Source organism: Protomyctophum bolini (genome assembly GCF_963924005.1).
Source record: "Protomyctophum bolini genome assembly, chromosome: 3".
Taxonomy (NCBI): Eukaryota; Metazoa; Chordata; class Actinopteri; order Myctophiformes; family Myctophidae; genus Protomyctophum; species Protomyctophum bolini.
This window is the reverse complement of record NC_137864.1, coordinates 13,746,828-13,770,943: the sequence shown is the minus strand read 5'-3', so window position 1 is coordinate 13,770,943 and position 24,116 is coordinate 13,746,828. Positions and strand designations below refer to the sequence as shown.

At 42.5% G+C, this 24,116-nt stretch overlaps 1 protein-coding gene across 1 annotated transcript in view; it reads left to right on the top strand.

The window, feature by feature from the left end:
• The window catches only part of LOC308312245 (ankyrin-2-like), a gene marked incomplete at both ends in the record, with an annotated part of 120,383 nt that overhangs the window by 59,633 nt on the left and 36,634 nt on the right, over window positions 1-24,116 (top strand). The window contains 13 exons of the mRNA XM_080758906.1: window positions 43-168; window positions 267-389; window positions 475-507; window positions 611-632; window positions 2,448-4,052; window positions 5,868-6,158; window positions 6,261-6,467; window positions 6,966-8,297; window positions 9,209-9,286; window positions 10,022-10,153; window positions 10,910-11,050; window positions 11,595-11,802; window positions 12,608-12,668. Coding sequence (XP_080615032.1) covers window positions 43-168; window positions 267-389; window positions 475-507; window positions 611-632; window positions 2,448-4,052; window positions 5,868-6,158; window positions 6,261-6,467; window positions 6,966-8,297; window positions 9,209-9,286; window positions 10,022-10,153; window positions 10,910-11,050; window positions 11,595-11,802; window positions 12,608-12,668 — 4,359 coding nt within the window. The remainder of the gene's footprint in view (window positions 1-42; window positions 169-266; window positions 390-474; window positions 508-610; window positions 633-2,447; window positions 4,053-5,867; window positions 6,159-6,260; window positions 6,468-6,965; window positions 8,298-9,208; window positions 9,287-10,021; window positions 10,154-10,909; window positions 11,051-11,594; window positions 11,803-12,607; window positions 12,669-24,116) is intronic.

Sequence of the window (24,116 nt, the reverse complement as noted above, 5' to 3'; positions counted from 1 at the left end):
TGATTTCCTATTTCCTATAATTTTGGTTATATTCTGTGTCAGGTGCTAGAGGGAAAGCCAATATACGCAGACTGCTTCGGAAATCTGGTGCCTCTTACCAAAAGTGGACAGCACCATGTGTTCAGCTTCTTCGCCTTCAAAGAAAACCGTCTTGCCCTGTTCATCAAGGTAAGGTTATGCATGTACATCTCTGGAATTTCTCTGTTTGAGACACGCATTTCAGCATTCATGTAATTAATGGGCTGTGGACCTGACTTTACTGACAGATTCGAGACACAGCCCAGGAGCCATGTGGTCGTCTGTCATTCACCAAGGAACCACGGACTTACCGTAGTCTTAACCACAATGCAATCTGCAACCTCAATATCACCCTCCCAACATACTCTAAGGTCAATCTCAGTTTCATTCACTGGGTATACTTACTAATAATAGGAGTAAGTGTTTGTAATTTCTCTGTTGTATTCACTTCCTCAGGAGTCTGATTCAGACCAAGATGTAGATGATGAGGTAAGTAGTTTACATGATACTGTTGTCCCAAGAAAAAAAAAACTATAAATAAAATAGGAGTCATATCTAACTATGATTTTTTTGGGGGCATCCTTTCTTACAGAGTGAGAAGAGTGACAAAAAATGTAAGTTGAGATTTCTATTAGTTTCATGTATTGTAGTTGTGTGTCTTACAAAAACCTCTTGTCTCTTAAGGTGTCATATTTTCAGGTATTAAATTAGAACAATTATGTCCATAAATGTTTTCCACGTATGACATGGTTAGTGTTGCTCATGGGCCCATGCAACATGTCTAGTGTCTACATACTGTATGAAGGGGTGAAGCCAGATGCAAAACCGCAGGGAACCACAATTAAGGGAACCACAATTAACTATAGTATCCTGAAACAACATAATGATAAATCCAGTCCTGTAATATGTGCCAATGTATAATAAAGTATAATAACCCTCTCTACTAACAGTGTGTACAGTTACCTATTGGTATCTGGCCGCTATGCTAAGGCTGATATGCATTGCATTCCCCTCTCTTTAAGCCCCATCCATGTTGCACTTTAATCTTTCTGCAGTAATTCTACACCTTTGTATTGACTTGAAATGTAAAGATCAAAGGAATACTGTGGGGGGAGGGGGGGGTGGACTATATTTGTAATCAATTTTAAAGTGATTTGAAATAATCTTTCGTGAAAATACAAATTTTGTGGACTCAACCAATGATAAGAATATTCCATTGACCTTTCCATTTGTTCAAGAGTCACTTCCTGAAACCCTTTTAACAATAGCATGCCAACTTCCTTTGCTCTGCATGGAAATAACTTCACCCATATACAAACAATGTCACGTTGTTTGCATTTGACATTTGTTGGTTTTGATTATATTTTCATAATTCTTTCTGTATGATTTCAGTCATTCTTATCTCCATTAACATATACTTTGAGTAGAATAACATATTTGACTTCCACTGAATACAGTTCAGTTATTTGCATTCATACATGTTTTACTATGAACTATGTATTCATTACATAGTTATTGTCTTCAGATGTCCCTGACTGACGTCATCTTTGTATGAGCCTCATACAGCTACAGACCATATTCACACAACCATTTTGTCTCTTGTGAATGGGTCATTGAGGTCACAAAAGACATATCAGTAGCACTATGTAATCATAATTTTATACCTGATATACCATATTATGCGATATTGTGGTGACATAGTGGTGACAATGAGACACAAATGTGTCCATCTTTTATATTAAGTTGCTACAACTGTGTAAAAGATGTTCATTTTGATACAAAAATGTGGAATGCTTTGTCATAACAAATCAAATTCTAATGATAAGGTTGTGATTAATCAATCGGTAAAGGTTCAAACGTTTGCAGTATACCCATATAATACATTTATTCATTCAGTCGATATTTATTCATAGTTATTCCTCTAACCCTACTAATATAGCTTTACTATGATTTCTCTGCTTTGACGTTTTAATTTGTAAGTAGACATGACTCTTCATGTCAACAACAATCTTGAGATATTTTGTTTGTTATGCCTCTGTCCATTGGATCCATATTCAGATCTCTCCGTTGTTCCCATGGATTCTTTTTGTAGCCTACTTTCCTGTGTTCTACTTGTCAAACATGAACACCCAAGTTATGTCTTCTTCATATTCTATAATTTTGTTCCTCCTCTGCCTCTTCTGTTTGCTTCGCTTCTGCCATCGCTGCTCCTGTCCCTTCCCAATCTCTTTGGATTTGTCCAAATCCTTTCCTTCTCAAGGCTCCTTTGTCCCGTATCCTGTCAGTCTTCTCCTTACTCTCTGAACTGAAGATGAATTTTAATGTCACTGCCCTGACCACAGTTTTCCGATGTCTTCTCTTCCCCTACTTCATTTCTCCCTTATGTTCTTTACCCTCTTTGGTTGTGAACATTGTTTTTTAAATGGAAGATGATGAAACGGAATCAACGGAGACGTTTTCCCTGCAGACCAATCAACCTCTTGATCCTGCAACACTGGCAAGCCCTGACCTCCTCTCTGATGTGTCAGACATGAAGCATGACCTCATCAAAGTGACTGCCATTTTGACAACAGAACCAATGGAATTCTCCACCTCAGCCGATGAAACGGGGGCTGCTGGAGTGAGAATGATTGCAGACAATGTAACAGGGGAGCCTTTTGAGATAGTAGTACAGTTTAAAGAGGAGCTGCTTAAAGTTGGAGAAATTCTACGGGAAGGAGGTACTGTTAGCAGAGAGGACGGGGTATTACTCTCTGAAATGGAGAATCCCTCTATGACTAAGGAACCTGTATTAGAAGAGGTTTATATTGAGAGGAGGAGCCGTTCATTTCCTACATATGAGGTCAGAGACATGTCAGGCATGGTCACACACCTCAGTATGGACATGGACGATTACTTAGAAGAAAGACCTGTAATGAAAAGTGATTCTCAAGAGGACAATATCCAGGAGAGATTTGAGCAGGTTGTTCTAAAGCGTGATGGCAAAAGGCGTCCACCAGATATCAAGAAACCAATTAGGAAAAAACTTAGAGATAGGGAACGCTCTGGATGCAGCATGTCTGAGGGAGAGTTGGATAGGATGAGCTCTGAGGAGTCCCTGGATGGGGATGTTATTCTGGGAGAGACTAGCCTTGCACCTCCCCCGGTCCAGGAGCCACCAGAATCTCCTCGTGTGGTTGAGACATCTATTGGATCTATAAAGGATAGGGTCAGAGCTATACAGAAAAAAGTTGAAGAGGAGCAAAGCCAGTCTTTTCCTCAGTCATCAGTCATTCAAACCAAATCTTTCAGTGCCACAAGAAAGATGGAGTCAGATATGCCAGAACTTCCTGAAATTCCTAAGTCTCCTAAATCCCCCCGGTCTCAGACAGAGAGATTGGAGGAGACTATGTCTGTCAGAGAACTAATGAAAGCATTCCAGACGGGGCAGGACCCTTCAAAAAATAAAGAAGGTCTTTTTGAACATAAAGCCATGGCTGGTTTGTCTGGCTCACTCGTGAAACCAGAATCAGCTGAATCAGCTGAAAGTGACAACACAGAATGTCCACCACTACAAACTCAAACTCCTACAATTTCTTTCCCACAGAGTGATGTTAAGACACTTGACAACATAAGGCTAGAAGAGAAAGCAATAGACTTGATAAAGAGCTCTGAGGAATCAAATACTATTCAAGGTATAGATAAAGTGGAGAAAGAGTTGTCAGGGAAGGGCTTCATCACAGTGCAGTTAGAGGAACCATCCAGTAAGACTTGTAGGAGGCTGTCTGAAGACATGCAAATCAGCCCTGATCGCAGACCCTCTGAAGACTTCAGTGCTGACATAAAGGCTGAGCTTGAAGAAAGTCCAGAGTATCAGTTGTTCAAACAGACGTCAAAGCCAGGGGATGTGAACTATCAGTTGGACTCTGACTCTGATGTGAGTCCAGTCTCTATCCTCAGCCCATGTATGAAAAACGATAGTAAGGACTTTGTCTCTCCGACTGAAAATCTGATGTCAGACAAGGACCAAAGCCCTGAGAGTCTCAAGCTTGAAGGTATGGCTGTGTTCTCAGATGCCAGCATAGACATTAGACATTACAGCTCAGGAGAGAGTGATAAACATGAAGGGATGGCAATGATCCCTCAAATGAGCCCTGAGTTAACATCCACTGTGGGAGTAGATGTTTATACCACAGATTCAGAGGAAATGAGAGTTAATGAGGTGACTTTAGGATATGCAACAATTGACAATGCACAAGAATTAAGTCCTTCTCAAACTGACACTAAACTCATACAGGCCAAGATGGAAAACACTGAAATGAACTTAGAGCCCCGGCTCCAAGAAGTACGCATAGAGAAAAAAAAAGATTACCTGGCATCACCGGCAGTAAAAGATATGTCAGGCATCTTGTTACTCCTGAATAGTGATTTGGACAAGTACCTAGATGGGAGGCCAGTTGCTGTTCGGCAACCACAGGAGGATGCTGTCCAGGAAAAGTTTGAACAAGTCATTCTTTCAAAGAACAGCCAGAAAGAAATTCTCACCATCTCCACTGATGAACATAAATTGTCCACAGTAGATGATACAATACACAAGACAGAAACGAAGACTGAAGGCAATGCCATAACAAAGATTGAAGTTGTAGAGGCCAAAGAAATGACCCCAACCTCTGTTGAGTTGCCAATTGAAGAGGTCTGGATAGAGAGAAAAGGCTCATATCAATCAGCTACAACAGTGAAGGACTGTTCGGGTTTGCTGTCATTGCTGAGCAGTGATTTAGACCAGTACTTAGAGGAGAGGCCTGTTGTCGGAAGGCCTCCTGAGAATGACGTTGTCCAGGACAAATTTGAACAAGTCATTCTGACAAAGGACAGCAAGAAAAGGATGGATGAACATATATTGTCCACAGTAGAGAATACAACACGCAAGACAGATTTTGTGATGAGAGAACATGAGACTACAGGCAATGACATAGCAACAAGTGAAGTTGGAGAGGCCAATGAAATGACCCCCTCTGTGGAGTCGCCATTTGAAGAGGTTCGGATAGAGAGAAAAGTCTCATATCAATCATCTACGACAGTGAAGGATAGTTCAGGCATGCTATCAATGCTAAGCAGTGACTTGGACCAGTACTTAGAGGTGAGGCCTCTGATCAGAAGGCCTTCAGCGAAAGATGTTGTCGAGGAGAAGTGGGAAGAAGTTGTTCTTCATAAAGAGGACAATTCTAATGAGGTGCTATCGTCCACCTATGAAAAGCAAAAGATTCAAACGGCAGATGACAAAACACCAATAGGAGACACTATTGATATGGCGGATAGGACTGATGTAGAGAAAGACGAAAAACCGTTAGAGGAGGTACAAGCCAAAGAATCAACCCCTTCTTTCGTAGAGGAGAAGCTGTTTGAAGAGGTCCAGATTGAAAGAAAGATTTCGCACCAACAACCTGCAATGGAGAAAGAAATGTCAGGCATGCTCTCAATACTCAGTAGTGACTTGAATCAATATCTACATGAGAGGCCTGTGGAGTCCCAAAGCCATCCAATAGAGGATGTTGTTCATGAGAGTTGTGAACAAGTTGTCCTGACAAGGAACAGCAAGAAAGATAGCATCATTGCAGACGTGGAGACTGGCTCCCAGAAAGACGTATCCCATGGAGTTGAGGCTCCAGAAGGTCAGTCAGGTGGGGTTGATTGTAAAAGTTTTTCCTCTGCAGTTTCACCACCTGATGGCACAGCAGTAACCGTTGACCAAAATGTCTTTGAACCTGCCCAGAAAACACCTGAAATGGAGCACTTAGCATCCAGTAATTCTGCACCACAAAGACCTGTGGACCTACAGACCCGGCACAATGTGATTTCTGATGGGCTAGGGAGACAGTCTTCTCAAAGAGACTCGCTGGAGACAAGCCCTATCACAGAGGACAGATCCACAAAGACAAGCCCTGACTCTATTGAGCCAAGCCCCACCAGAGACTCCCCAAGTCCAGACTCTTTAGACGGAAGTCCTACTCAAGAAAAGGACAAACGGTTCCATTTGTCAGGAAAGACAGCTGTGCATGAGGATTATGCCTCCCAGTTTAAGTCTTGTTTTGCTTATGATGAAGATATTTACACAGATGACGATGAGCAGGACAATATTCAACACACACACCAAGGGGAAAGTGGGAGGAAGGAACACTTAGCTTTTCTCTCATCAACAAGTTGTATGGATGGCGAAGTGAGTAGTGTCCTCAAAATGTCTGATTCAGCTGGTCTTTCAACAGGCAAAGATAATACAGATGATGATGAAGAAGAAGAGGACAATGCTGCCAAAAGGCAATTTACCCCAGACAAGGAGATGTTTATAATGGCTGCTAAAATAAAAATGTTTGATGAAATGGAACATGATGCCAAAATAAACAACAAATCCTCTGAGGTCTCTACAATATCAGAAATTGGAGATGAAAAAGATGATGCCTTAGTGATAGATGGTAGCCTAGTTAAACAACCTTCATCCCACAATGTTGTAGAGGAGGTCTCAGAACAATATGTGACAGACGTTACTCATGAAAATGTTGAGGGTACCAATATTAATTCAAGTACAGACATAGGTTGTTTCAGTCGATCAGGTGAAAGTTCACCATTTTTAACTCCCAGTCTCAGAGAGGTGGAGAGGTTTGATATAGAATGTGAAGAGTCTAAGAAAGCCTCAACAAAAATAGAAATGGACATTTCTGAAGATATGGAGTCTGAGAAAGCTTTAACAGAAGATGAGCATAGTGAGCCTGATCGCTCAACTTCTATCAGTGAGCCTCACTTTCTTCGTTCAAAATCAATAGAGACGGAGGAGGCATCCAAACTAGAAGCATGCACTGATGAACTTGATGCAGACATAGTAGCTGCTGGTAGTGAGGATGCAATGCTACAGATACATTGCTTGGAGAAAGATGTTGCTGTTGGAGAGTTAGTGCCCTGGTGTGCAACCCAAGAGGGTGAGGATGATGACGACGATGTAGCTTTCAATGCACGAGTTGAGGCAGAGGAACAGAGGATTATGGGTCTTGTAGATGACAAACGAACACCTGACACGACACCTGGTCGAACTCCATCCGAAGAGGTGACACCCAGCCCATTTCAGTTTCAGGAGGGAAAACTATTTGAAATGACCAGAGGAGGTGCCATTGACATGACTAGAAGAAGTTTTGAAGAAGATGGATATGCTTTCTTTCACATAGGGGAACACCCAGTCGACGAGGTTGTTGCAGAGGAAGCTGGAGAAGATCAAACAGATCACATTATGCTAGATTACAGTATTTCTGGAACAGAGATCCCCCTCCAAGAGATCCAACTTTCATCTGTCACTGATGGTTCCCATGAACAGGTTCCAGTTCCTAAACCTAGAACTCTCATTAAAACCACAACTGATATGGCTGAAAGTGAACACTCACTCCTTCAGTCTGATCTTGGAAGCTCCACAGAGGTTCAGTTGGGCTCCCCAACGTCTTTGGTGAGCCTAATGAATGCTCATAGTGAAGCTGAAAGCCCAAAAGATCTTGGACTGGGCTACCTAGACTCTACCATAGCTGACCTTCAATCAGCCACGTCAACTGTTACCCGCTCTGTGTACTCAGAACAGAGACAGGATTCGTCTGAATCCTCTCCAGAGGACGAGGAAGATGAAGAGGACCAGTGCTCGGTTATCGAAATGCCTGCTTCAACTCATAGTAACGTAGGACGTTCCGGTGACGTTGCAGCACCGCCTCCTGTCATATCAGAAGAAGCCAATATATATATTGATAATGGTGGTTCTAAAACTGTCACACTGATACCTGAAGGGAGCCAGAGTCAGAGACTTAAACTGGATGATTCTACCTACTCAAAGCCCAGGGCTCAGTCTGATGGTGAGCCAGAAAAAGGCTGTAGTACAGACAACAGAGGTCATTCGAACAGTGACCATCTCGTTGTGAAATCCAAATGTCCTCCTTCCAGACTCCCTGTCTTTACTAAGCAAAGATCTACTCCTCACTCATCCTCCTCCACTTCTAAAACTAGCAGAGATCAGCTCTCCTTGACTGAGGAGCCATCTAACAGGTCGTCATTGGATGCTGAGGATATCAACAGTGCTGATCACGGGAGTCCAGATTCTGTTATCTTCAAATATGACAATCAGGCTTGTTCAGATCCTGAGGTCAGACGTTTGCCACGTGTGCGACCATCCTCTGTCACAGAGGACGTATTTGAGTCCAGGCCCATCTGGGATGACACAGTCGAAACTCAGATGCAGAGAATCAGCGATGACCAAACTCCAGAGCATACGCAAGGTATTCCCAGATGTTAATGGGTTTCGCCTCCCTTTGCTCTTTCTATGCTCCCTTTAAACAATCTTTTTTGTTCTTTCTCTTTCTCAATTTCCACCTTAAATCATTTCATGTTGTGTTGTTTTATCGTGAGCTGTGTCATTGTGTCATGTGTTTCTGTCTTTCATTGTGTCACATGTTTCTGTTTCTCATGTTATCTTTTGTTACATTGTGGTGTATTTTGTCTCTCTTGTTGTTTTGTTTCCATATGTATGTACAGTATGTATATGTACACACAATCTCAAGATTGGCTGGCTTTGTTATTACAGTAGCTCTTCAGTAGCTTGAGTAGGCATTGTGAAGCACAGTTTTCGTATATTATCCACTTATTAATAACTTAATTACTAATGCAGCTTTACTATGGCGCTTTCATTGCTTATGCTGTGGTTAACCTATAAGATGTGCACAGTTTGTGATGAAATAGGAAAACCACCAACACATAACCTCATGAGCATGACAAAAGAAAAATCACACCATTGTGTCAGTATCCATTCCATTTGATTTCACATATTACAGCCTATAACATAGAGGCCACAGTTTACAAATCTATTTCCACCACTTTCAAATTGGCATTCCTATTTTGGGCATGTCATAGGTGAAAATATTCAAATAGTGTGGAAAACTTTGAATGATTGCAAAAATAGCGCATCTAGAAGCTCACAGCGTGTTACGGTTGTTCTAAGCTTGTAGATCATCTATTTTTACTACTTTTGCACAACACTGGCTTAGGTGTTACCTGTACATGTAGACAAAGTATACTCAAGATGACTGGGGCCTGTAATGCTGAATGCTGTGTTGTCAGTGTTGTCTTTGTACCTTGGATCATGAGCTATGATGACAATTGGTGTCATGTTTGCCTCCGGTGGCATTTCTAGTGGATTGGCAGGATGATGCTGACAGGAAAGAGGAGACACTAGCCATCATTGCAGACCTTCTTGGGTTCAGCTGGACTGGTAAGCCGCCATGGCATATGTATTTTAGTTTTTGTTATTCTATTTTGTGTTATCTAATGAATTGCCAATGTCATCCTCATTATTGAAATGATATCATTTTTGAGGGGCACTATCCCCTCACATGTCCAGGTTTTAGTGTGCGTGTAAACACAAACTTTGTCCTAACACAAACATTAAATGCCATTGATATTGATTTGACATCATAGTGTGACATTAAAAACTGGACATAGGATGTGATTGGCCGGAATGCGATGATGTATGCTGATGTATGATGTTAAGAGCGCCCCTCACTTCACACGGGTGTGATTTTTATACTGTATATTGTTGAAAATGGGATATGTCATTTCAGTACAGCTATAGGGAGAGCTGAATTTACATTATGTGAAACACAATCTAACACATACACATTTTCTGAATATAATATGTGTAGAATATTATGTGTAGAATATTATGTGTAGAATCAGACAGAAACATTATGTTACATTTAGGGGTGATAGTGTGAACACACACTATCTAAACCTATTTGCCATTTTTTACTATTTTAAAACATTTTCAACTAGCCAATCTCCATTGACATGTTGTGAGCTTGTAGATCAGCTATATTAACTATTTTAAAATGTTTTAATATAGTAAAAAATGGCAAATAAAGATATAGAGTGTCTATTTTATGCCATGATGATGTATGTTGATGTACGCCCCTCACTTCACACGGGTGTGATTTTATTTAATTGCTAGAGCTAGCACGGGAGCTGGACTTCAATGAGGATGAGATCCAGCTGGTGAGGACAGAGAATCCGAACTCCCTCCAGGAGCAGAGCCACGCCCTTCTGCAACGTTGGACTGAACAGGAAGGAAAGCATGCCACAGGTACATCGTTCTCACAGAGCCACTGAACACTAAAATCACTTTTTTTAGTTAGTAAATGATGTATTGGGCCACTTCATGATTCTAGCCATTTCCCTGTGTTCGTTGCAAAGGCACAGCTAGGTCTCCTTGTTTCCAGTGCATATTTCACATTAGTTCCACCCTTTAAGGGTTGAAAACGGTACAGTCCAACATCATACCACACTGGCCATGACCACCAGGAGGGTACCACTTTAAATAAGGGCAACCAATACAGCTCAGAGAATCTGGGGCAATTTGACCTGAAATGCATTTTATTTTTCATGTCATGTTGGGTACAGCATAAAATCCAAGCAGTGCAGCTGCTGCAGCCAGGTGCTCCGAGCGTTTGATTAGACCTCGGTCTGTTATAGAGCGGTGCAGTCATTATCAGGAAATAACACACTGAATTCTGTGATTAACCAATCAGAATCAAGCATTCAACCAAGCCGTATAATATGCCCAGTTAAGCACCATTCTGTCGCAGGTACTTGCAAGTAGTTGCATGGCGAATCATTGGTGTGGTTTGGGCCTAACTGACAAACCCATTCATCATTCCATTAACGTTTTGTGCTCAATTTAATTTACATTTACTTTAATCAGTCTTCAATGTTTTATATATTCCACTTAGCTAAAATAGCTATGGTATGGTGATAGATAGTAATGGTGAAAACTCATTTTTTAACATGATTTCATTGTATGTATTGCTTATGTTTTAATGTAATGCTATTGTGGCCACAGAGGACGGTCTGATCAAGAGGCTGACCAAGATCAACCGTATGGACATCGTCCATCTCATTGAAACACAAATGAACAAGTCTGTTCAAGAGCAAACATCGAGAACCTATGCGGAGATAGAGAAGACATTGGATCACAGTGAAGGTACTGACACTTAAAAACAAAACAAACAATCAATCAAAGGCACAATCTAAGTTAATAAAAAGAAAAATCTAAATGATAAAACAAATAGCTGTCACACTATAACACTGTAATCGCCAAACAGTCATCTAGTCAGCTGTTTAGATGAGAGTTGATGTATACTGTATCTGCTATCCTAGTTACTCTGTAGCACATACTTGTCTTCTTAACATTCTAATTCTAATTCTTCTATTTACTCGACCACCTGCACATTGTTGGTTGAATGGTGTCATCATGGCACTTGCCTTACACTTTGTATATTGGTGCTGTCAGGTGGAAACCGCTCCTTTTTTATTATTAAATTGTGTAAAAGACGATCTACAAGCTTACAATGCCTCGCATCGCAAAGTGTTTTCAGAGATTGTAGATTTCCAAAAGTAGCTAGGGCATTCATTTACAAAAAAAGGTCTCTGCCCGACAGCAACAAGTAATGCCCAAAATATAAATGTGTGGACGTGTGCACAATGCACACATGTATAAAAAGGTTTCCTTATCGCAGTGTCGGTAGCACTATCTTCAGTGCAAGAGGAAGTAGAAAGCCCTAGAATGGTGCGACTGATGGAGGTGGAGTCAGACCGCAGACCGCCCCCTGCTGTCTCGGAAGAGGACCTGTCGGTGGCTTCTCTCTTGGACATGCCTTCCTGGGCGGAGGCTGCTGGACACACCCACTCAGACAGCATGCACGGTGACCTGCTGGAGGAACTAGAGATCCCACAGTACGTTTATTCAAAATTACTCTGGATACTCGAGTTGTCAGATTGTTGCCACAACAAGTTAACGTAATAACAAAAATACATTTTGTTTGTACCAGGGTTTAAAAACAATGGCATGACAAAAGAAAAAAAATAAAAACGAATTAAGGTGTATATAAAAACCTAGATAACTCTTCATGTGACCACCGCGCTCTGACTTAAGGTGCGTTACCTGTTCAAATCATATCACATAAATAATAGTAATGGGTCATTTCAGTAATTTATTCTTGCATTTTGGACAGGAGATAAACGTTTCGGCTATCCAGCCTTCATCAGTGTCAGTGGACACTGCATTTTGGTCTCCTGTCCAAAATGCAAGAATAAATTACTGAAATGCAGTCTTGGTGTGTGCGACCCATTACCGTTATTTATACATTTTATGTATATAAAAACCTAAAACACAATAAAATAAGCTAAAATATCACCTAAAAAAACTTTCACAACTGAGCTAGTGGTGGAGCGCTGTCTGTCTGTCTTGTCTGTCTGTCTGCCGTCTGTCTGCCGTCTGTCTCTTTAGCATTTCTGCCGAATCATATTTTATGACCCAGCCTATTTTATCTTTCAGTGAATTGAACACTAACCCCTGGACATCAGAGGATGCCATTGCACGAGAATCTACAACTAATGATGGCATCAATGAGCAAGTAAGTGTGTCTCCTTGCTCAAAAGATGCAGCCCTGTGGAGGCTAGGATCTAAGGTAGATGTCCCCCAGTACAGAGGGAAAGACAATCAACGTGTTGCAGTTACACCCCTAGGGGGTGTCACCAGGCCAATGCAAGCTGATGCGGAGTGCAAAGTCCAAGATGACTCCTGCCAGAGCCCACAGTTGGTGAGAGGTGATGAAGATGAGAAATGGCAATCACCTATAAGGATATCTGCACCTAAAGACATTGGTTTAAGCCAGTCTGAATCAGACCAAGCTGAGGCAGACTTCAATGAGTTTTGGGGTCTTTTTAGTGATACACCACAAGTTGGTTCTTATGTCTCCACTGCATTGTTTAACTTTACTCCTAAAGCCAAGCCCAAGTCAGATAAAGCCACTGGCAGAGAAATTCCCCCTAGCACAAGCAAGGCTACGTTTTCTGAGCAGTGCCCTATGACTGAAGAAGACAGATATGAGGATCAAAAAGGCAGGGTCTCTCAGGAACATATAGATGAGATCAGAGCCCACTTTTATAGAATGCTTTATGGTCATGACAAGGCAAGTCTTAAATCCTCAGGTGATCAGGAAGATGATCCCGAGAGCATGTCCTTCATTGACGAACCTGGAGAGGTTTCAAAATTACACAAAGTACACTCCACTGAGCCTACTAACACAGCTAAGTGCAGCATGATGAAACAAACTATGACATCTAGTGGATCTAGTCCGATGGAAATTGTCTCAACTGAGAGGAACGTTAGTTTCTCTTCTGCTAGTCCAGATGGTGATAGTGTAATAGTCAGGGCAAAAACATCCTACAAGCAAACGGCCATTACTTCCAACATTGCTATGCCCATCACCCAACTCACATCACAAGCACCTGGAAAAGAAATAGCATCTGGAAATGAGTATGACCGATTTATACCGTTTTCTGAGAAAGAAGAGATTATGATGTTATCCCCTGAATCTGTGATGTCAATTAGTGATTATAGGGCAATGTCACCTGACTCTCCTTTGGGGGAAAGGAGGATTTTATCTCCAGACTATGCTGATTCATTAGACTGTGATGATTCGTTAGATGATGAGATGTATTTCTCAGATGGGAGTCGATCACCAGAGGTTGAATTACATTTTCTCGAATATAAAGCATCTTATGTAAAAGCTATGTACGAGTATGAAAAGCCAGCATGTCGTTGGGAAGACTCAGACAGTGCGCTAGATTCATATTATCTTACAGAGTTCTCTGATGAATTGCGTCCTGGTTCACCTGAGTCCTATGAATCTATGAATGAGTACAGGTCACTGTCTCCTGATTCCCCAGTGCCCGAGTATAGTCCACCTCTACCAGAGTGTCCAATGATACAGGGGGAGTATAGATCATCCTCACCTGTGACTTCAGATATAGATTGTGATGAGTTTTGGCTTGAAGACCTGTTCCCTGACAGTAGAGCATGTTCACCAGACTCAGACATATCTATTGACCGATATACACGTCTTTCCCCAGACTCCCCCATTCCACAGTATGGGCCATTATTACCAGAATATTCTGTGTCTACACATAGCTCTTATTCTGCTGAGTCAGTCTATTTTCACCCGGACTACAGTGATTTATGTCAAGAGGATTTGTTTCCACAAGAAAGACCAGATTCCCCTGAATCTGTGTTCTCGGAAACGGAATATAATGATTCAAATGATTCATTCGCTAATTCCATGGAATTTGTCAGTTCAGACAGTGACACTGAGATGGGGTGGGATTTTGTACAGTTGTCCTCTGTTACAAAGTACCCGCTGTCCCCTGAATCAATATGTTCAGATGATGGAAATCGTGCTTATCTAGATGATTTGTCCACCTACACAAGGCCAGTTTCTCCAGAATCGGTTGCGTCTGTTGAGGAGCATAAGTCTCTTTCTCCTGACTCACCGTTTCCCCAATACAACAAACTGTGTTGTGATTATTATTTACTTTTCTCAGGAAATAGGTCAGCTTCAACAGAGTTAGAAACTTCCGACTGGGAATATTCAGATATTTGTCTGGAAGGATTAACTCAAGAGGAAAGAGTAGATTCACCTGCTTCTCTCACATCACTTGATGAATACAGAACCCTGTCTCCTGACTCTCCTGTCCCCCAATTTACATGTCTCTTGCTCGCGGATCAGTCTTCTATTTGGTCAGATAGATCAAATTCTCCAGATTCAACGATGTCGGATGTAGAATATGCTGAATTAAGTCTACACGAGCTGTATTATGAGAATAGAGCTGATTCACCAGGCTCTGTTGTGCTACAGATACCATCATATAGAACAGGATTCCCTGGCTGTGAGACTGAGCTAAACACGAATAGTAGTCCAGGTTCTCAGTTCATTTCAGGAGACTACTATCTACATTCAAATTCAAGTGCATATTCTTTACCTTTGCATTTGGATGTTGACTACACTGAGATAGATAGCTGTAAGGAACGATTGTCTTGGAACAAGCCAGATGCCTTTGAAACAGAGATGTCAGAGAGGGACATCAGATCTTCCTCTCCAGAATCGGAGGCATCTCAATGCAGTTTTTCATTCTATGAACTGTTACTTTCTGAAGCAGACAGAGCACAACTAAGGAGCCAGTATTGTGATTATTATTTACTATACTCAGGAGGAAAGCCAGGTGAGGTATCTTTGGAGACTTTAAAATCAGTTAGTGAAGGAGATTTAAAGAGTAAAGAGAGTTTATGGAAAGACGAAAGTCAAAGAATTGTGTCACCAGAAGCATTGTCTACAGATATTGTTTCATCATATCTCCAGGACTGGTTGGTAGATATTAGACAATCGTCACCAGAATCTGTGATATCAACTGAGGGACATCTCTCTCCTGAATTGGCAATATCGGAATTCATTAATCTACATTGTGATTATTTTATTAAATATTCTGAAAGTAGACCAGTGTCTCCACTGTCAAGAATCGAAAACTCTGGATATTTTCTTGAATCGTATGATGAAAAACTACGACCCATGATTCTGCCATCTCCGAAATCTCTAGCTTATGCAGATTCTATGCCATTTAATCATATTCAACACTCGGAAATATCAGGTGAAAAGGAAAGGCAACTTGAAGTCAAACTGCCACCTGAATCAGAATATCCAAAGTCAAAAACAACGACTGATGAGAATAGACAAAATACACCTGTATTATCACGAGAATCCATAGCATCAGCTGACGGATACAGTCTTTCGCCATCAATTTGTGGCAAACTTAAAAAGCAATACTCTTATTACTATTTGCATTACTCTAGAAGTAGTCAATCATCACCACTCTCAATGATTTCAGATGAGCACAGAGTTGCTATACAGACCAGGCCTACACCACAAGATACTCAGTCATCAGATGATTACTCAAATGCTAATGATCCCTACTCAGACTCTGGTCAAGTTAAAGATGTGACACCATCATCCGAACCAGTGGTGTTTAACTTTGTTCACAGACCCAAATATGATTTAAGGTTCATGGATTCAATCTCTCCGAAGACGTTGACATTAAACCTTGATGCTGAATTCAACAGTACAGAACATGAGTCTTCTCTGGTCCAATGGAAGACTGACTTCAGAATGGAGTCTGTTCAATCACATGCTGGACCAGATTATCCAAAATTATGTGAGTTTAAGCAGAGGTTTAGTAACAGGCCCTTGTCCCCAGAATCAATATCTTCAGATTTGGATCATTCACACCTGCAGGACTGGTTGGCAGGACTTAGGCCATTTTCCCCAGGGTCTGTGTCATCACTTGAAGAGTTCTACTTGTCTGACCACCCAACAGTTGGCCAAGTCAGCGATCAACATTGTAATTACTACTTACAGTATACTGGAGGTAGACCTGAGTCACCTCGGTCTATGGTGTCAGATATTGAGTACTCTGGTTATTGTTTGGAGGACTTGTTTGATGAAAGCAGGCCAGACTCACCAGACTCATTCACATCACACGAGAAAACTCAGCAAATTAACGATTCACTAGCTGCACTGAGAATAGTGTCAGCAGTGGAACATCTAAGCTATGCAGATGTCAAAGGTAGAGCCCAATTGAAGGAGTCAGATCCTAGCGTTAAACAGGATGCCCATGAAATCAGACCTCTTTCCCCTGAATCATGGTCATCCCACGATGATTACAATCAGTCTTTCCTCGACTATTGGATGACTGAATTAAGACCTCAGTCCACTGACTCCGCACCATCTCTGGATGAATTTAGGTCCCTCTCTCCTGACTCACCCATACCTGAGTTCAAATGGGAGGTTTATGTTTATAATTTTGGATATCTAGCAAATAGGTCGCCTTCACCAGTGTCAGATACATCAGATTGGGAAGAGGCCGATCTATGTCTTGAAAGCCTGTTTGAACGAGCTAGACCAGATTCTCCAGAATCCATTTTAGCAGACATGGAACAGCTATCTCGTGAGAGGCCCCTTTCCCCAGAATCAATGTCTTCAGATTTTGAGTTTTCACAGTTGCAGGACTGGTTGGCAGACTTTAGACCATCTTCCCCAGGGTCTGTGGCATCACTTGACGAGTGTCACTTGTTTGACCACCCGACAGTTGGCCAAGTCAGCGATCAACATTGTAATTACTACTTACAGTATACTGGAGGTAGACCTGAGTCACCTCGGTCTATGGTGTCAGATATTGAGTACTCTGGTTATTGTTTGGAGGACTTGTTTGATGAAAGCAGGCCAGACTCACCAGACTCATTCACATCATATGAGAAAACTCAGCAAATTAACGATTCACTAGCTGCACTGAGAATACTGTCAGCAGTGAAACATCTAAGCTATGCAGATGTTGTGAAATGTACAGCCCAATTGAAAGAGGAAGATCCTAGTGTTCAAAAGCAAGCACATGAAATCAGACCTCTTTCCCCTGAATCATGGTCATCCCACGATGATTACAATCAGTCTTTCCTCGACTATTGGATGACTGAATTAAGACCTCAGTCCACTGACTCCGCACCATCTCTGGATGAATATAGGCCCCTCTCTCCTGACTCTCCCATACCTCAATTCAAATGGCAGGCTTTTGCTTCTGATTTTGTATATCTAGCAAATAGGTCGCCTTCACCAGTGTCAGACACATCAGATTGGGAAGATGCCGACCTATGTCTTGAAGGCCTGTTTGAACGAGCTAGACCAGATTCTCCAGAATCCATTTTAGCAGACATGGAACAGCTATCTCGTGAGAGGCCCCTTTCCACAGAATCAATGTCTTCAGATTTTGAGTTTTCACAGTTGCAGGACTGGTTGGCAGACTTTAGACCATCTTCCCCAGGGTCTGTGGCATCACTTGACGAGTGTCACTTGTTTGACCACCCGACAGTTGGCCAAGTCAGCGATCAACATTGTAATTACTACTTACAGTATACTGGAGGTAGACCTGAGTCACCTCGGTCTATGGTGTCAGATATTGAGTACTCTGGTTATTGTTTGGAGGACTTGTTTGATGAAAGCAGGCCAGACTCACCAGACTCATTCACATCACACGAGAAAACTCAGCAAATTAACGATTCACTAGCTGCACTGAGAATAGTGTCAGCAGTGGAACATCTAAGCTATGCAGATGTCAAAGGTAGAGCCCAATTGAAAGAGTCAGATCCTAGCGTTAAACAGGATGCCCATGAAATCAGACCTCTTTCCCCTGAATCATGGTCATCCCACGATGATTACAATCAGTCTTTCCTCGACTATTGGATGACTGAATTAAGACCTCAGTCCACTGACTCCGCACCATCTCTGGATGAATTTAGGTCCCTCTCTCCTGACTCACCCATACCTGAGTTCAAATGGGAGGTTTATGTTTATAATTTTGGATATCTAGCAAATAGGTCGCCTTCACCAGTGTCAGATACATCAGATTGGGAAGAGGCCGATCTATGTCTTGAAAGCCTGTTTGAACGAGCTAGACCAGATTCTCCAGAATCCATTTTAGCAGACATGGAACAGCTATCTCGTGAGAGGCCCCTTTCCCCAGAATCAATGTCTTCAGATTTCGAGTTTTCACAGTTGCAGGACTGGTTGGCAGACTTTAGACCATCTTCCCCAGGGTCTGTGGCATCACTTGACGAGTGTCACTTGTTTGACCACCCGACAGTTGGCCAAGTCAGCGATCAACATTGTAATTACTACTTACAGTATACTGGAGGTAGACCTGAGTCACCTCGGTCTATGGTGTCAGATATTGAGTACTCTGGTTATTGTTTGGAGGACTTGTTTGATGAAAGCAGGCCAGACTCACCAGACTCATTCACATCATATGAGAAAACTCAGCAAATTAACGATTCACTAGCTGCACTGAGAATACTGTCAGCAGTGAAACATCTAAGCTATGCAGATGTTGTGAAATGTACAGCCCAATTGAAAGAGGAAGATCCTAGTGTTCAAAAGCAAGCACATGAAATCAGACCTCTTTCCCCTGAATCATGGTCATCCCACGATGATTACAATCAGTCTTTCCTCGACTATTGGATGACTGAATTAAGACCTCAGTCCACTGACTCCGCACCATCTCTGGATGAATATAGGCCCCTCTCTCCTGACTCTCCCATACCTCAATTCAAATGGCAGGCTTTTGCTTCTGATTTTGTATATCTAGCAAATAGGTCGCCTTCACCAGTGTCAGACACATCAGATTGGGAAGATGCCGACCTATGTCTTGAAGGCCTGTTTGAACGAGCTAGACCAGATTCTCCAGAATCCATTTTAGCAGACATGGAACAGCTATCTCGTGAGAGGCCCCTTTCCCCAGAATCAATGTCTTCAGATTTTGAGTTTTCACAGTTGCAGGACTGGTTGGCAGACTTTAGACCATCTTCCCCAGGGTCTGTGGCATCACTTGACGAGTGTCACTTGTTTGACCACCCGACAGTTGGCCAAGTCAGCGATCAACATTGTAATTACTACTTACAGTATACTGGAGGTAGACCTGAGTCACCTCGGTCTATGGTGTCAGATATTGAGTACTCTGGTTATTGTTTGGAGGACTTGTTTGATGAAAGCAGGCCAGACTCACCAGACTCATTCACATCACACGAGAAAACTCAGCAAATTAACGATTCACTAGCTGCACTGAGAATAGTGTCAGCAGTGGAACATCTAAGCTATGCAGATGTCAAAGGTAGAGCCCAATTGAAGGAGTCAGATCCTAGCGTTAAACAGGATGCCCATGAAATCAGACCTCTTTCCCCTGAATCATGGTCATCCCACGATGATTACAATCAGTCTTTCCTCGACTATTGGATGACTGAATTAAGACCTCAGTCCACTGACTCCGCACCATCTCTGGATGAATATAGGTCCCTCTCTCCTGACTCACCCATACCTGAGTTCAAATGGGAGGTTTATGTTTATAATTTTGTATATCTAGCAAATAGGTCGCCTTCACCAGTGTCAGATACATCAGATTGGGAAGAGGCCGATCTATGTCTTGAAAGCCTGTTTGAACGAGCTAGACCAGATTCTCCAGAATCCATTTTAGCAGACATGGAACAGCTATCTCGTGAGAGGCCCCTTTCCCCAGAATCAATGTCTTCAGATTTTGAGTTTTCACAGTTGCAGGACTGGTTGGCAGACTTTAGACCATCTTCCCCAGGGTCTGTGGCATCACTTGATGAGTGTCACTTGTTTGACCACCCGACAGTTGGCCAAGTCAGCGATCAACATTGTAATTACTACTTACAGTATACTGGAGGTAGACCTGAGTCACCTCGGTCTATGGTGTCAGATATTGAGTACTCTGGTTATTGTTTGGAGGACTTGTTTGATGAAAGCAGGCCAGACTCACCAGACTCATTCACATCATATGAGAAAACTCAGCAAATTAACGATTCACTAGCTGCACTGAGAATACTGTCAGCAGTGAAACATCTAAGCTATGCAGATGTTGTGAAATGTACAGCCCAATTGAAAGAGGAAGATCCTAGTGTTCAAAAGCAAGCACATGAAATCAGACCTCTTTCCCCTGAATCATGGTCATCCCACGATGATTACAATCAGTCTTTCCTCGACTATTGGATGACTGAATTAAGACCTCAGTCCACTGACTCCGCACCATCTCTGGATGAATATAGGCCCCTCTCTCCTGACTCTCCCATACCTCAATTCAAATGGCAGGCTTTTGCTTCTGATTTTGTATATCTAGCAAATAGGTCGCCTTCACCAGTGTCAGACACATCAGATTGGGAAGATGCCGACCTATGTCTTGAAGGCCTGTTTGAACGAGCTAGACCAGATTCTCCAGAATCCATTTTAGCAGACATGGAACAGCTATCTCGTGAGAGGCCCCTTTCCCCAGAATCAATGTCTTCAGATTTTGAGTTTTCACAGTTGCAGGACTGGTTGGCAGACTTTAGACCATCTTCCCCAGGGTCTCTGGCATCACTTGACGAGTGTCACTTGTTTGACCACCCGACAGTTGGCCAAGTCAGCGATCAACATTGTAATTACTACTTACAGTATACTGGAGGTAGACCTGAGTCACCTCGGTCTATGGTGTCAGATATTGAGTACTCTGGTTATTGTTTGGAGGACTTGTTTGATGAAAGCAGGCCAGACTCACCAGACTCATTCACATCACACGAGAAAACTCAGCAAATTAACGATTCACTAGCTGCACTGAGAATAGTGTCAACAGTGGAACATCTAAGCTATGCAGATGTCAAAGGTAGAGCCCAATTGAAGGAGTCAGATCCTAGCGTTAAACAGGATGCCCATGAAATCAGACCTCTTTCCCCTGAATCATGGTCATCCCACGATGATTACAATCAGTCTTTCCTCGACTATTGGATGACTGAATTAAGACCTCAGTCCACTGACTCCGCACCATCTCTGGATGAATTTAGGTCCCTCTCTCCTGACTCACCCATACCTGAGTTCAAATGGGAGGTTTATGTTTATAATTTTGGATATCTAGCAAATAGGTCGCCTTCACCAGTGTCAGATACATCAGATTGGGAAGAGGCCGATCTATGTCTTGAAAGCCTGTTTGAACGAGCTAGACCAGATTCTCCAGAATCCATTTTAGCAGACATGGAACAGCTATCTCGTGAGAGGCCCCTTTCCCCAGAATCAATGTCTTCAGATTTTGAGTTTTCACAGTTGCAGGACTGGTTGGCAGACTTTAGACCATCTTCCCCAGGGTCTGTGGCATCACTTGACGAGTGTCACTTGTTTGACCACCCGACAGTTGGCCAAGTCAGCGATCAACATTGTAATTACTACTTACAGTATACTGGAGGTAGACCTGAGTCACCTCGGTCTATGGTGTCAGATATTGAGTACTCTGGTTATTGTTTGGAGGACTTGTTTGATGAAAGCAGGCCAGACTCACCAGACTCATTCACATCATATGAGAAAACTCAGCAAATTAACGATTCACTAGCTGCACTGAGAATACTGTCAGCAGTGAAACATCTAAGCTATGCAGATGTTGTGAAATGTACAGCCCAATTGAAAGAGGAAGATCCTAGTGTTCAAAAGCAAGCACATGAAATCAGACCTCTTTCCCCTGAATCATGGTCATCCCACGATGATTACAATCAGTCTTTCCTCGACTATTGGATGACTGAATTAAGACCTCAGTCCACTGACTCCGCACCATCTCTGGATGAATATAGGCCCCTCTCTCCTGACTCTCCCATACCTCAATTCAAATGGCAGGCTTTTGCTTCTGATTTTGTATATCTAGCAAATAGGTCGCCTTCACCAGTGTCAGACACATCAGCTTGGGAAGATGCCGACCTATGTCTTGAAGGCCTGTTTGAACGAGCTAGACCAGATTCTCCAGAATCCATTTTAGCAGACATGGAACAGCTATCTCGTGAGAGGCCCCTTTCCCCAGAATCAATGTCTTCAGATTTTGAGTTTTCACAGTTGCAGGACTGGTTGGCAGACTTTAGACCATCTTCCCCAGGGTCTGTGGCATCACTTGACGAGTGTCACTTGTTTGACCACCCGACAGTTGGCCAAGTCAGCGATCAACATTGTAATTACTACTTACAGTATACTGGAGGTAGACCTGAGTCACCTCGGTCTATGGTGTCAGATATTGAGTACTCTGGTTATTGTTTGGAGGACTTGTTTGATGAAAGCAGGCCAGACTCACCAGACTCATTCACATCATATGAGAAAACTCAGCAAATTAACGATTCACTAGCTGCACTGAGAATACTGTCAGCAGTGAAACATCTAAGCTATGCAGATGTTGTGAAATGTACAGCCCAATTGAAAGAGGAAGATCCTAGTGTTCAAAAGCAAGCACATGAAATCAGACCTCTTTCCCCTGAATCATGGTCATCCCACGATGATTACAATCAGTCTTTCCTCGACTATTGGATGACTGAATTAAGACCTCAGTCCACTGACTCCGCACCATCTCTGGATGAATATAGGCCCCTCTCTCCTGACTCTCCCATACCTCAATTCAAATGGCAGGCTTTTGCTTCTGATTTTGTATATCTAGCAAATAGGTCGCCTTCACCAGTGTCAGACACATCAGATTGGGAAGATGCCGACCTATGTCTTGAAGGCCTGTTTGAACGAGCTAGACCAGATTCTCCAGAATCCATTTTAGCAGACATGGAACAGCTATCTCGTGAGAGGCCCCTTTCCCCAGAATCAATGTCTTCAGATTTTGAGTTTTCACAGTTGCAGGACTGGTTGGCAGACTTTAGACCATCTTCCCCAGGGTCTGTGGCATCACTTGACGAGTGTCACTTGTTTGACCACCCGACAGTTGGCCAAGTCAGCGATCAACATTGTAATTACTACTTACAGTATACTGGAGGTAGACCTGAGTCACCTCGGTCTATGGTGTCAGATATTGAGTACTCTGGTTATTGTTTGGAGGACTTGTTTGATGAAAGCAGGCCAGACTCACCAGACTCATTCACATCACACGAGAAAACTCAGCAAATTAACGATTCACTAGCTGCACTGAGAATAGTGTCAGCAGTGGAACATCTAAGCTATGCAGATGTCAAAGGTAGAGCCCAATTGAAGGAGTCAGATCCTAGCGTTAAACAGGATGCCCATGAAATCAGACCTCTTTCCCCTGAATCATGGTCATCCCACGATGATTACAATCAGTCTTTCCTCGACTATTGGATGACTGAATTAAGACCTCAGTCCACTGACTCCGCACCATCTCTGGATGAATTTAGGTCCCTCTCTCCTGACTCACCCATACCTGAGTTCAAATGGGAGGTTTATGTTTATAATTTTGGATATCTAGCAAATAGGTCGCCTTCACCAGTGTCAGATACATCAGATTGGGAAGAGGCCGATCTATGTCTTGAAAGCCTGTTTGAACGAGCTAGACCAGATTCTCCAGAATCCATTTTAGCAGACATGGAACAGCTATCTCGTGAGAGGCCCCTTTCCCCAGAATCAATGTCTTCAGATTTTGAGTTTTCACAGTTGCAGGACTGGTTGGCAGACTTTAGACCATCTTCCCCAGGGTCTGTGGCATCACTTGACGAGTGTCACTTGTTTGACCACCCGACAGTTGGCCAAGTCAGCGATCAACATTGTAATTACTACTTACAGTATACTGGAGGTAGACCTGAGTCACCTCGGTCTATGGTGTCAGATATTGAGTACTCTGGTTATTGTTTGGAGGAC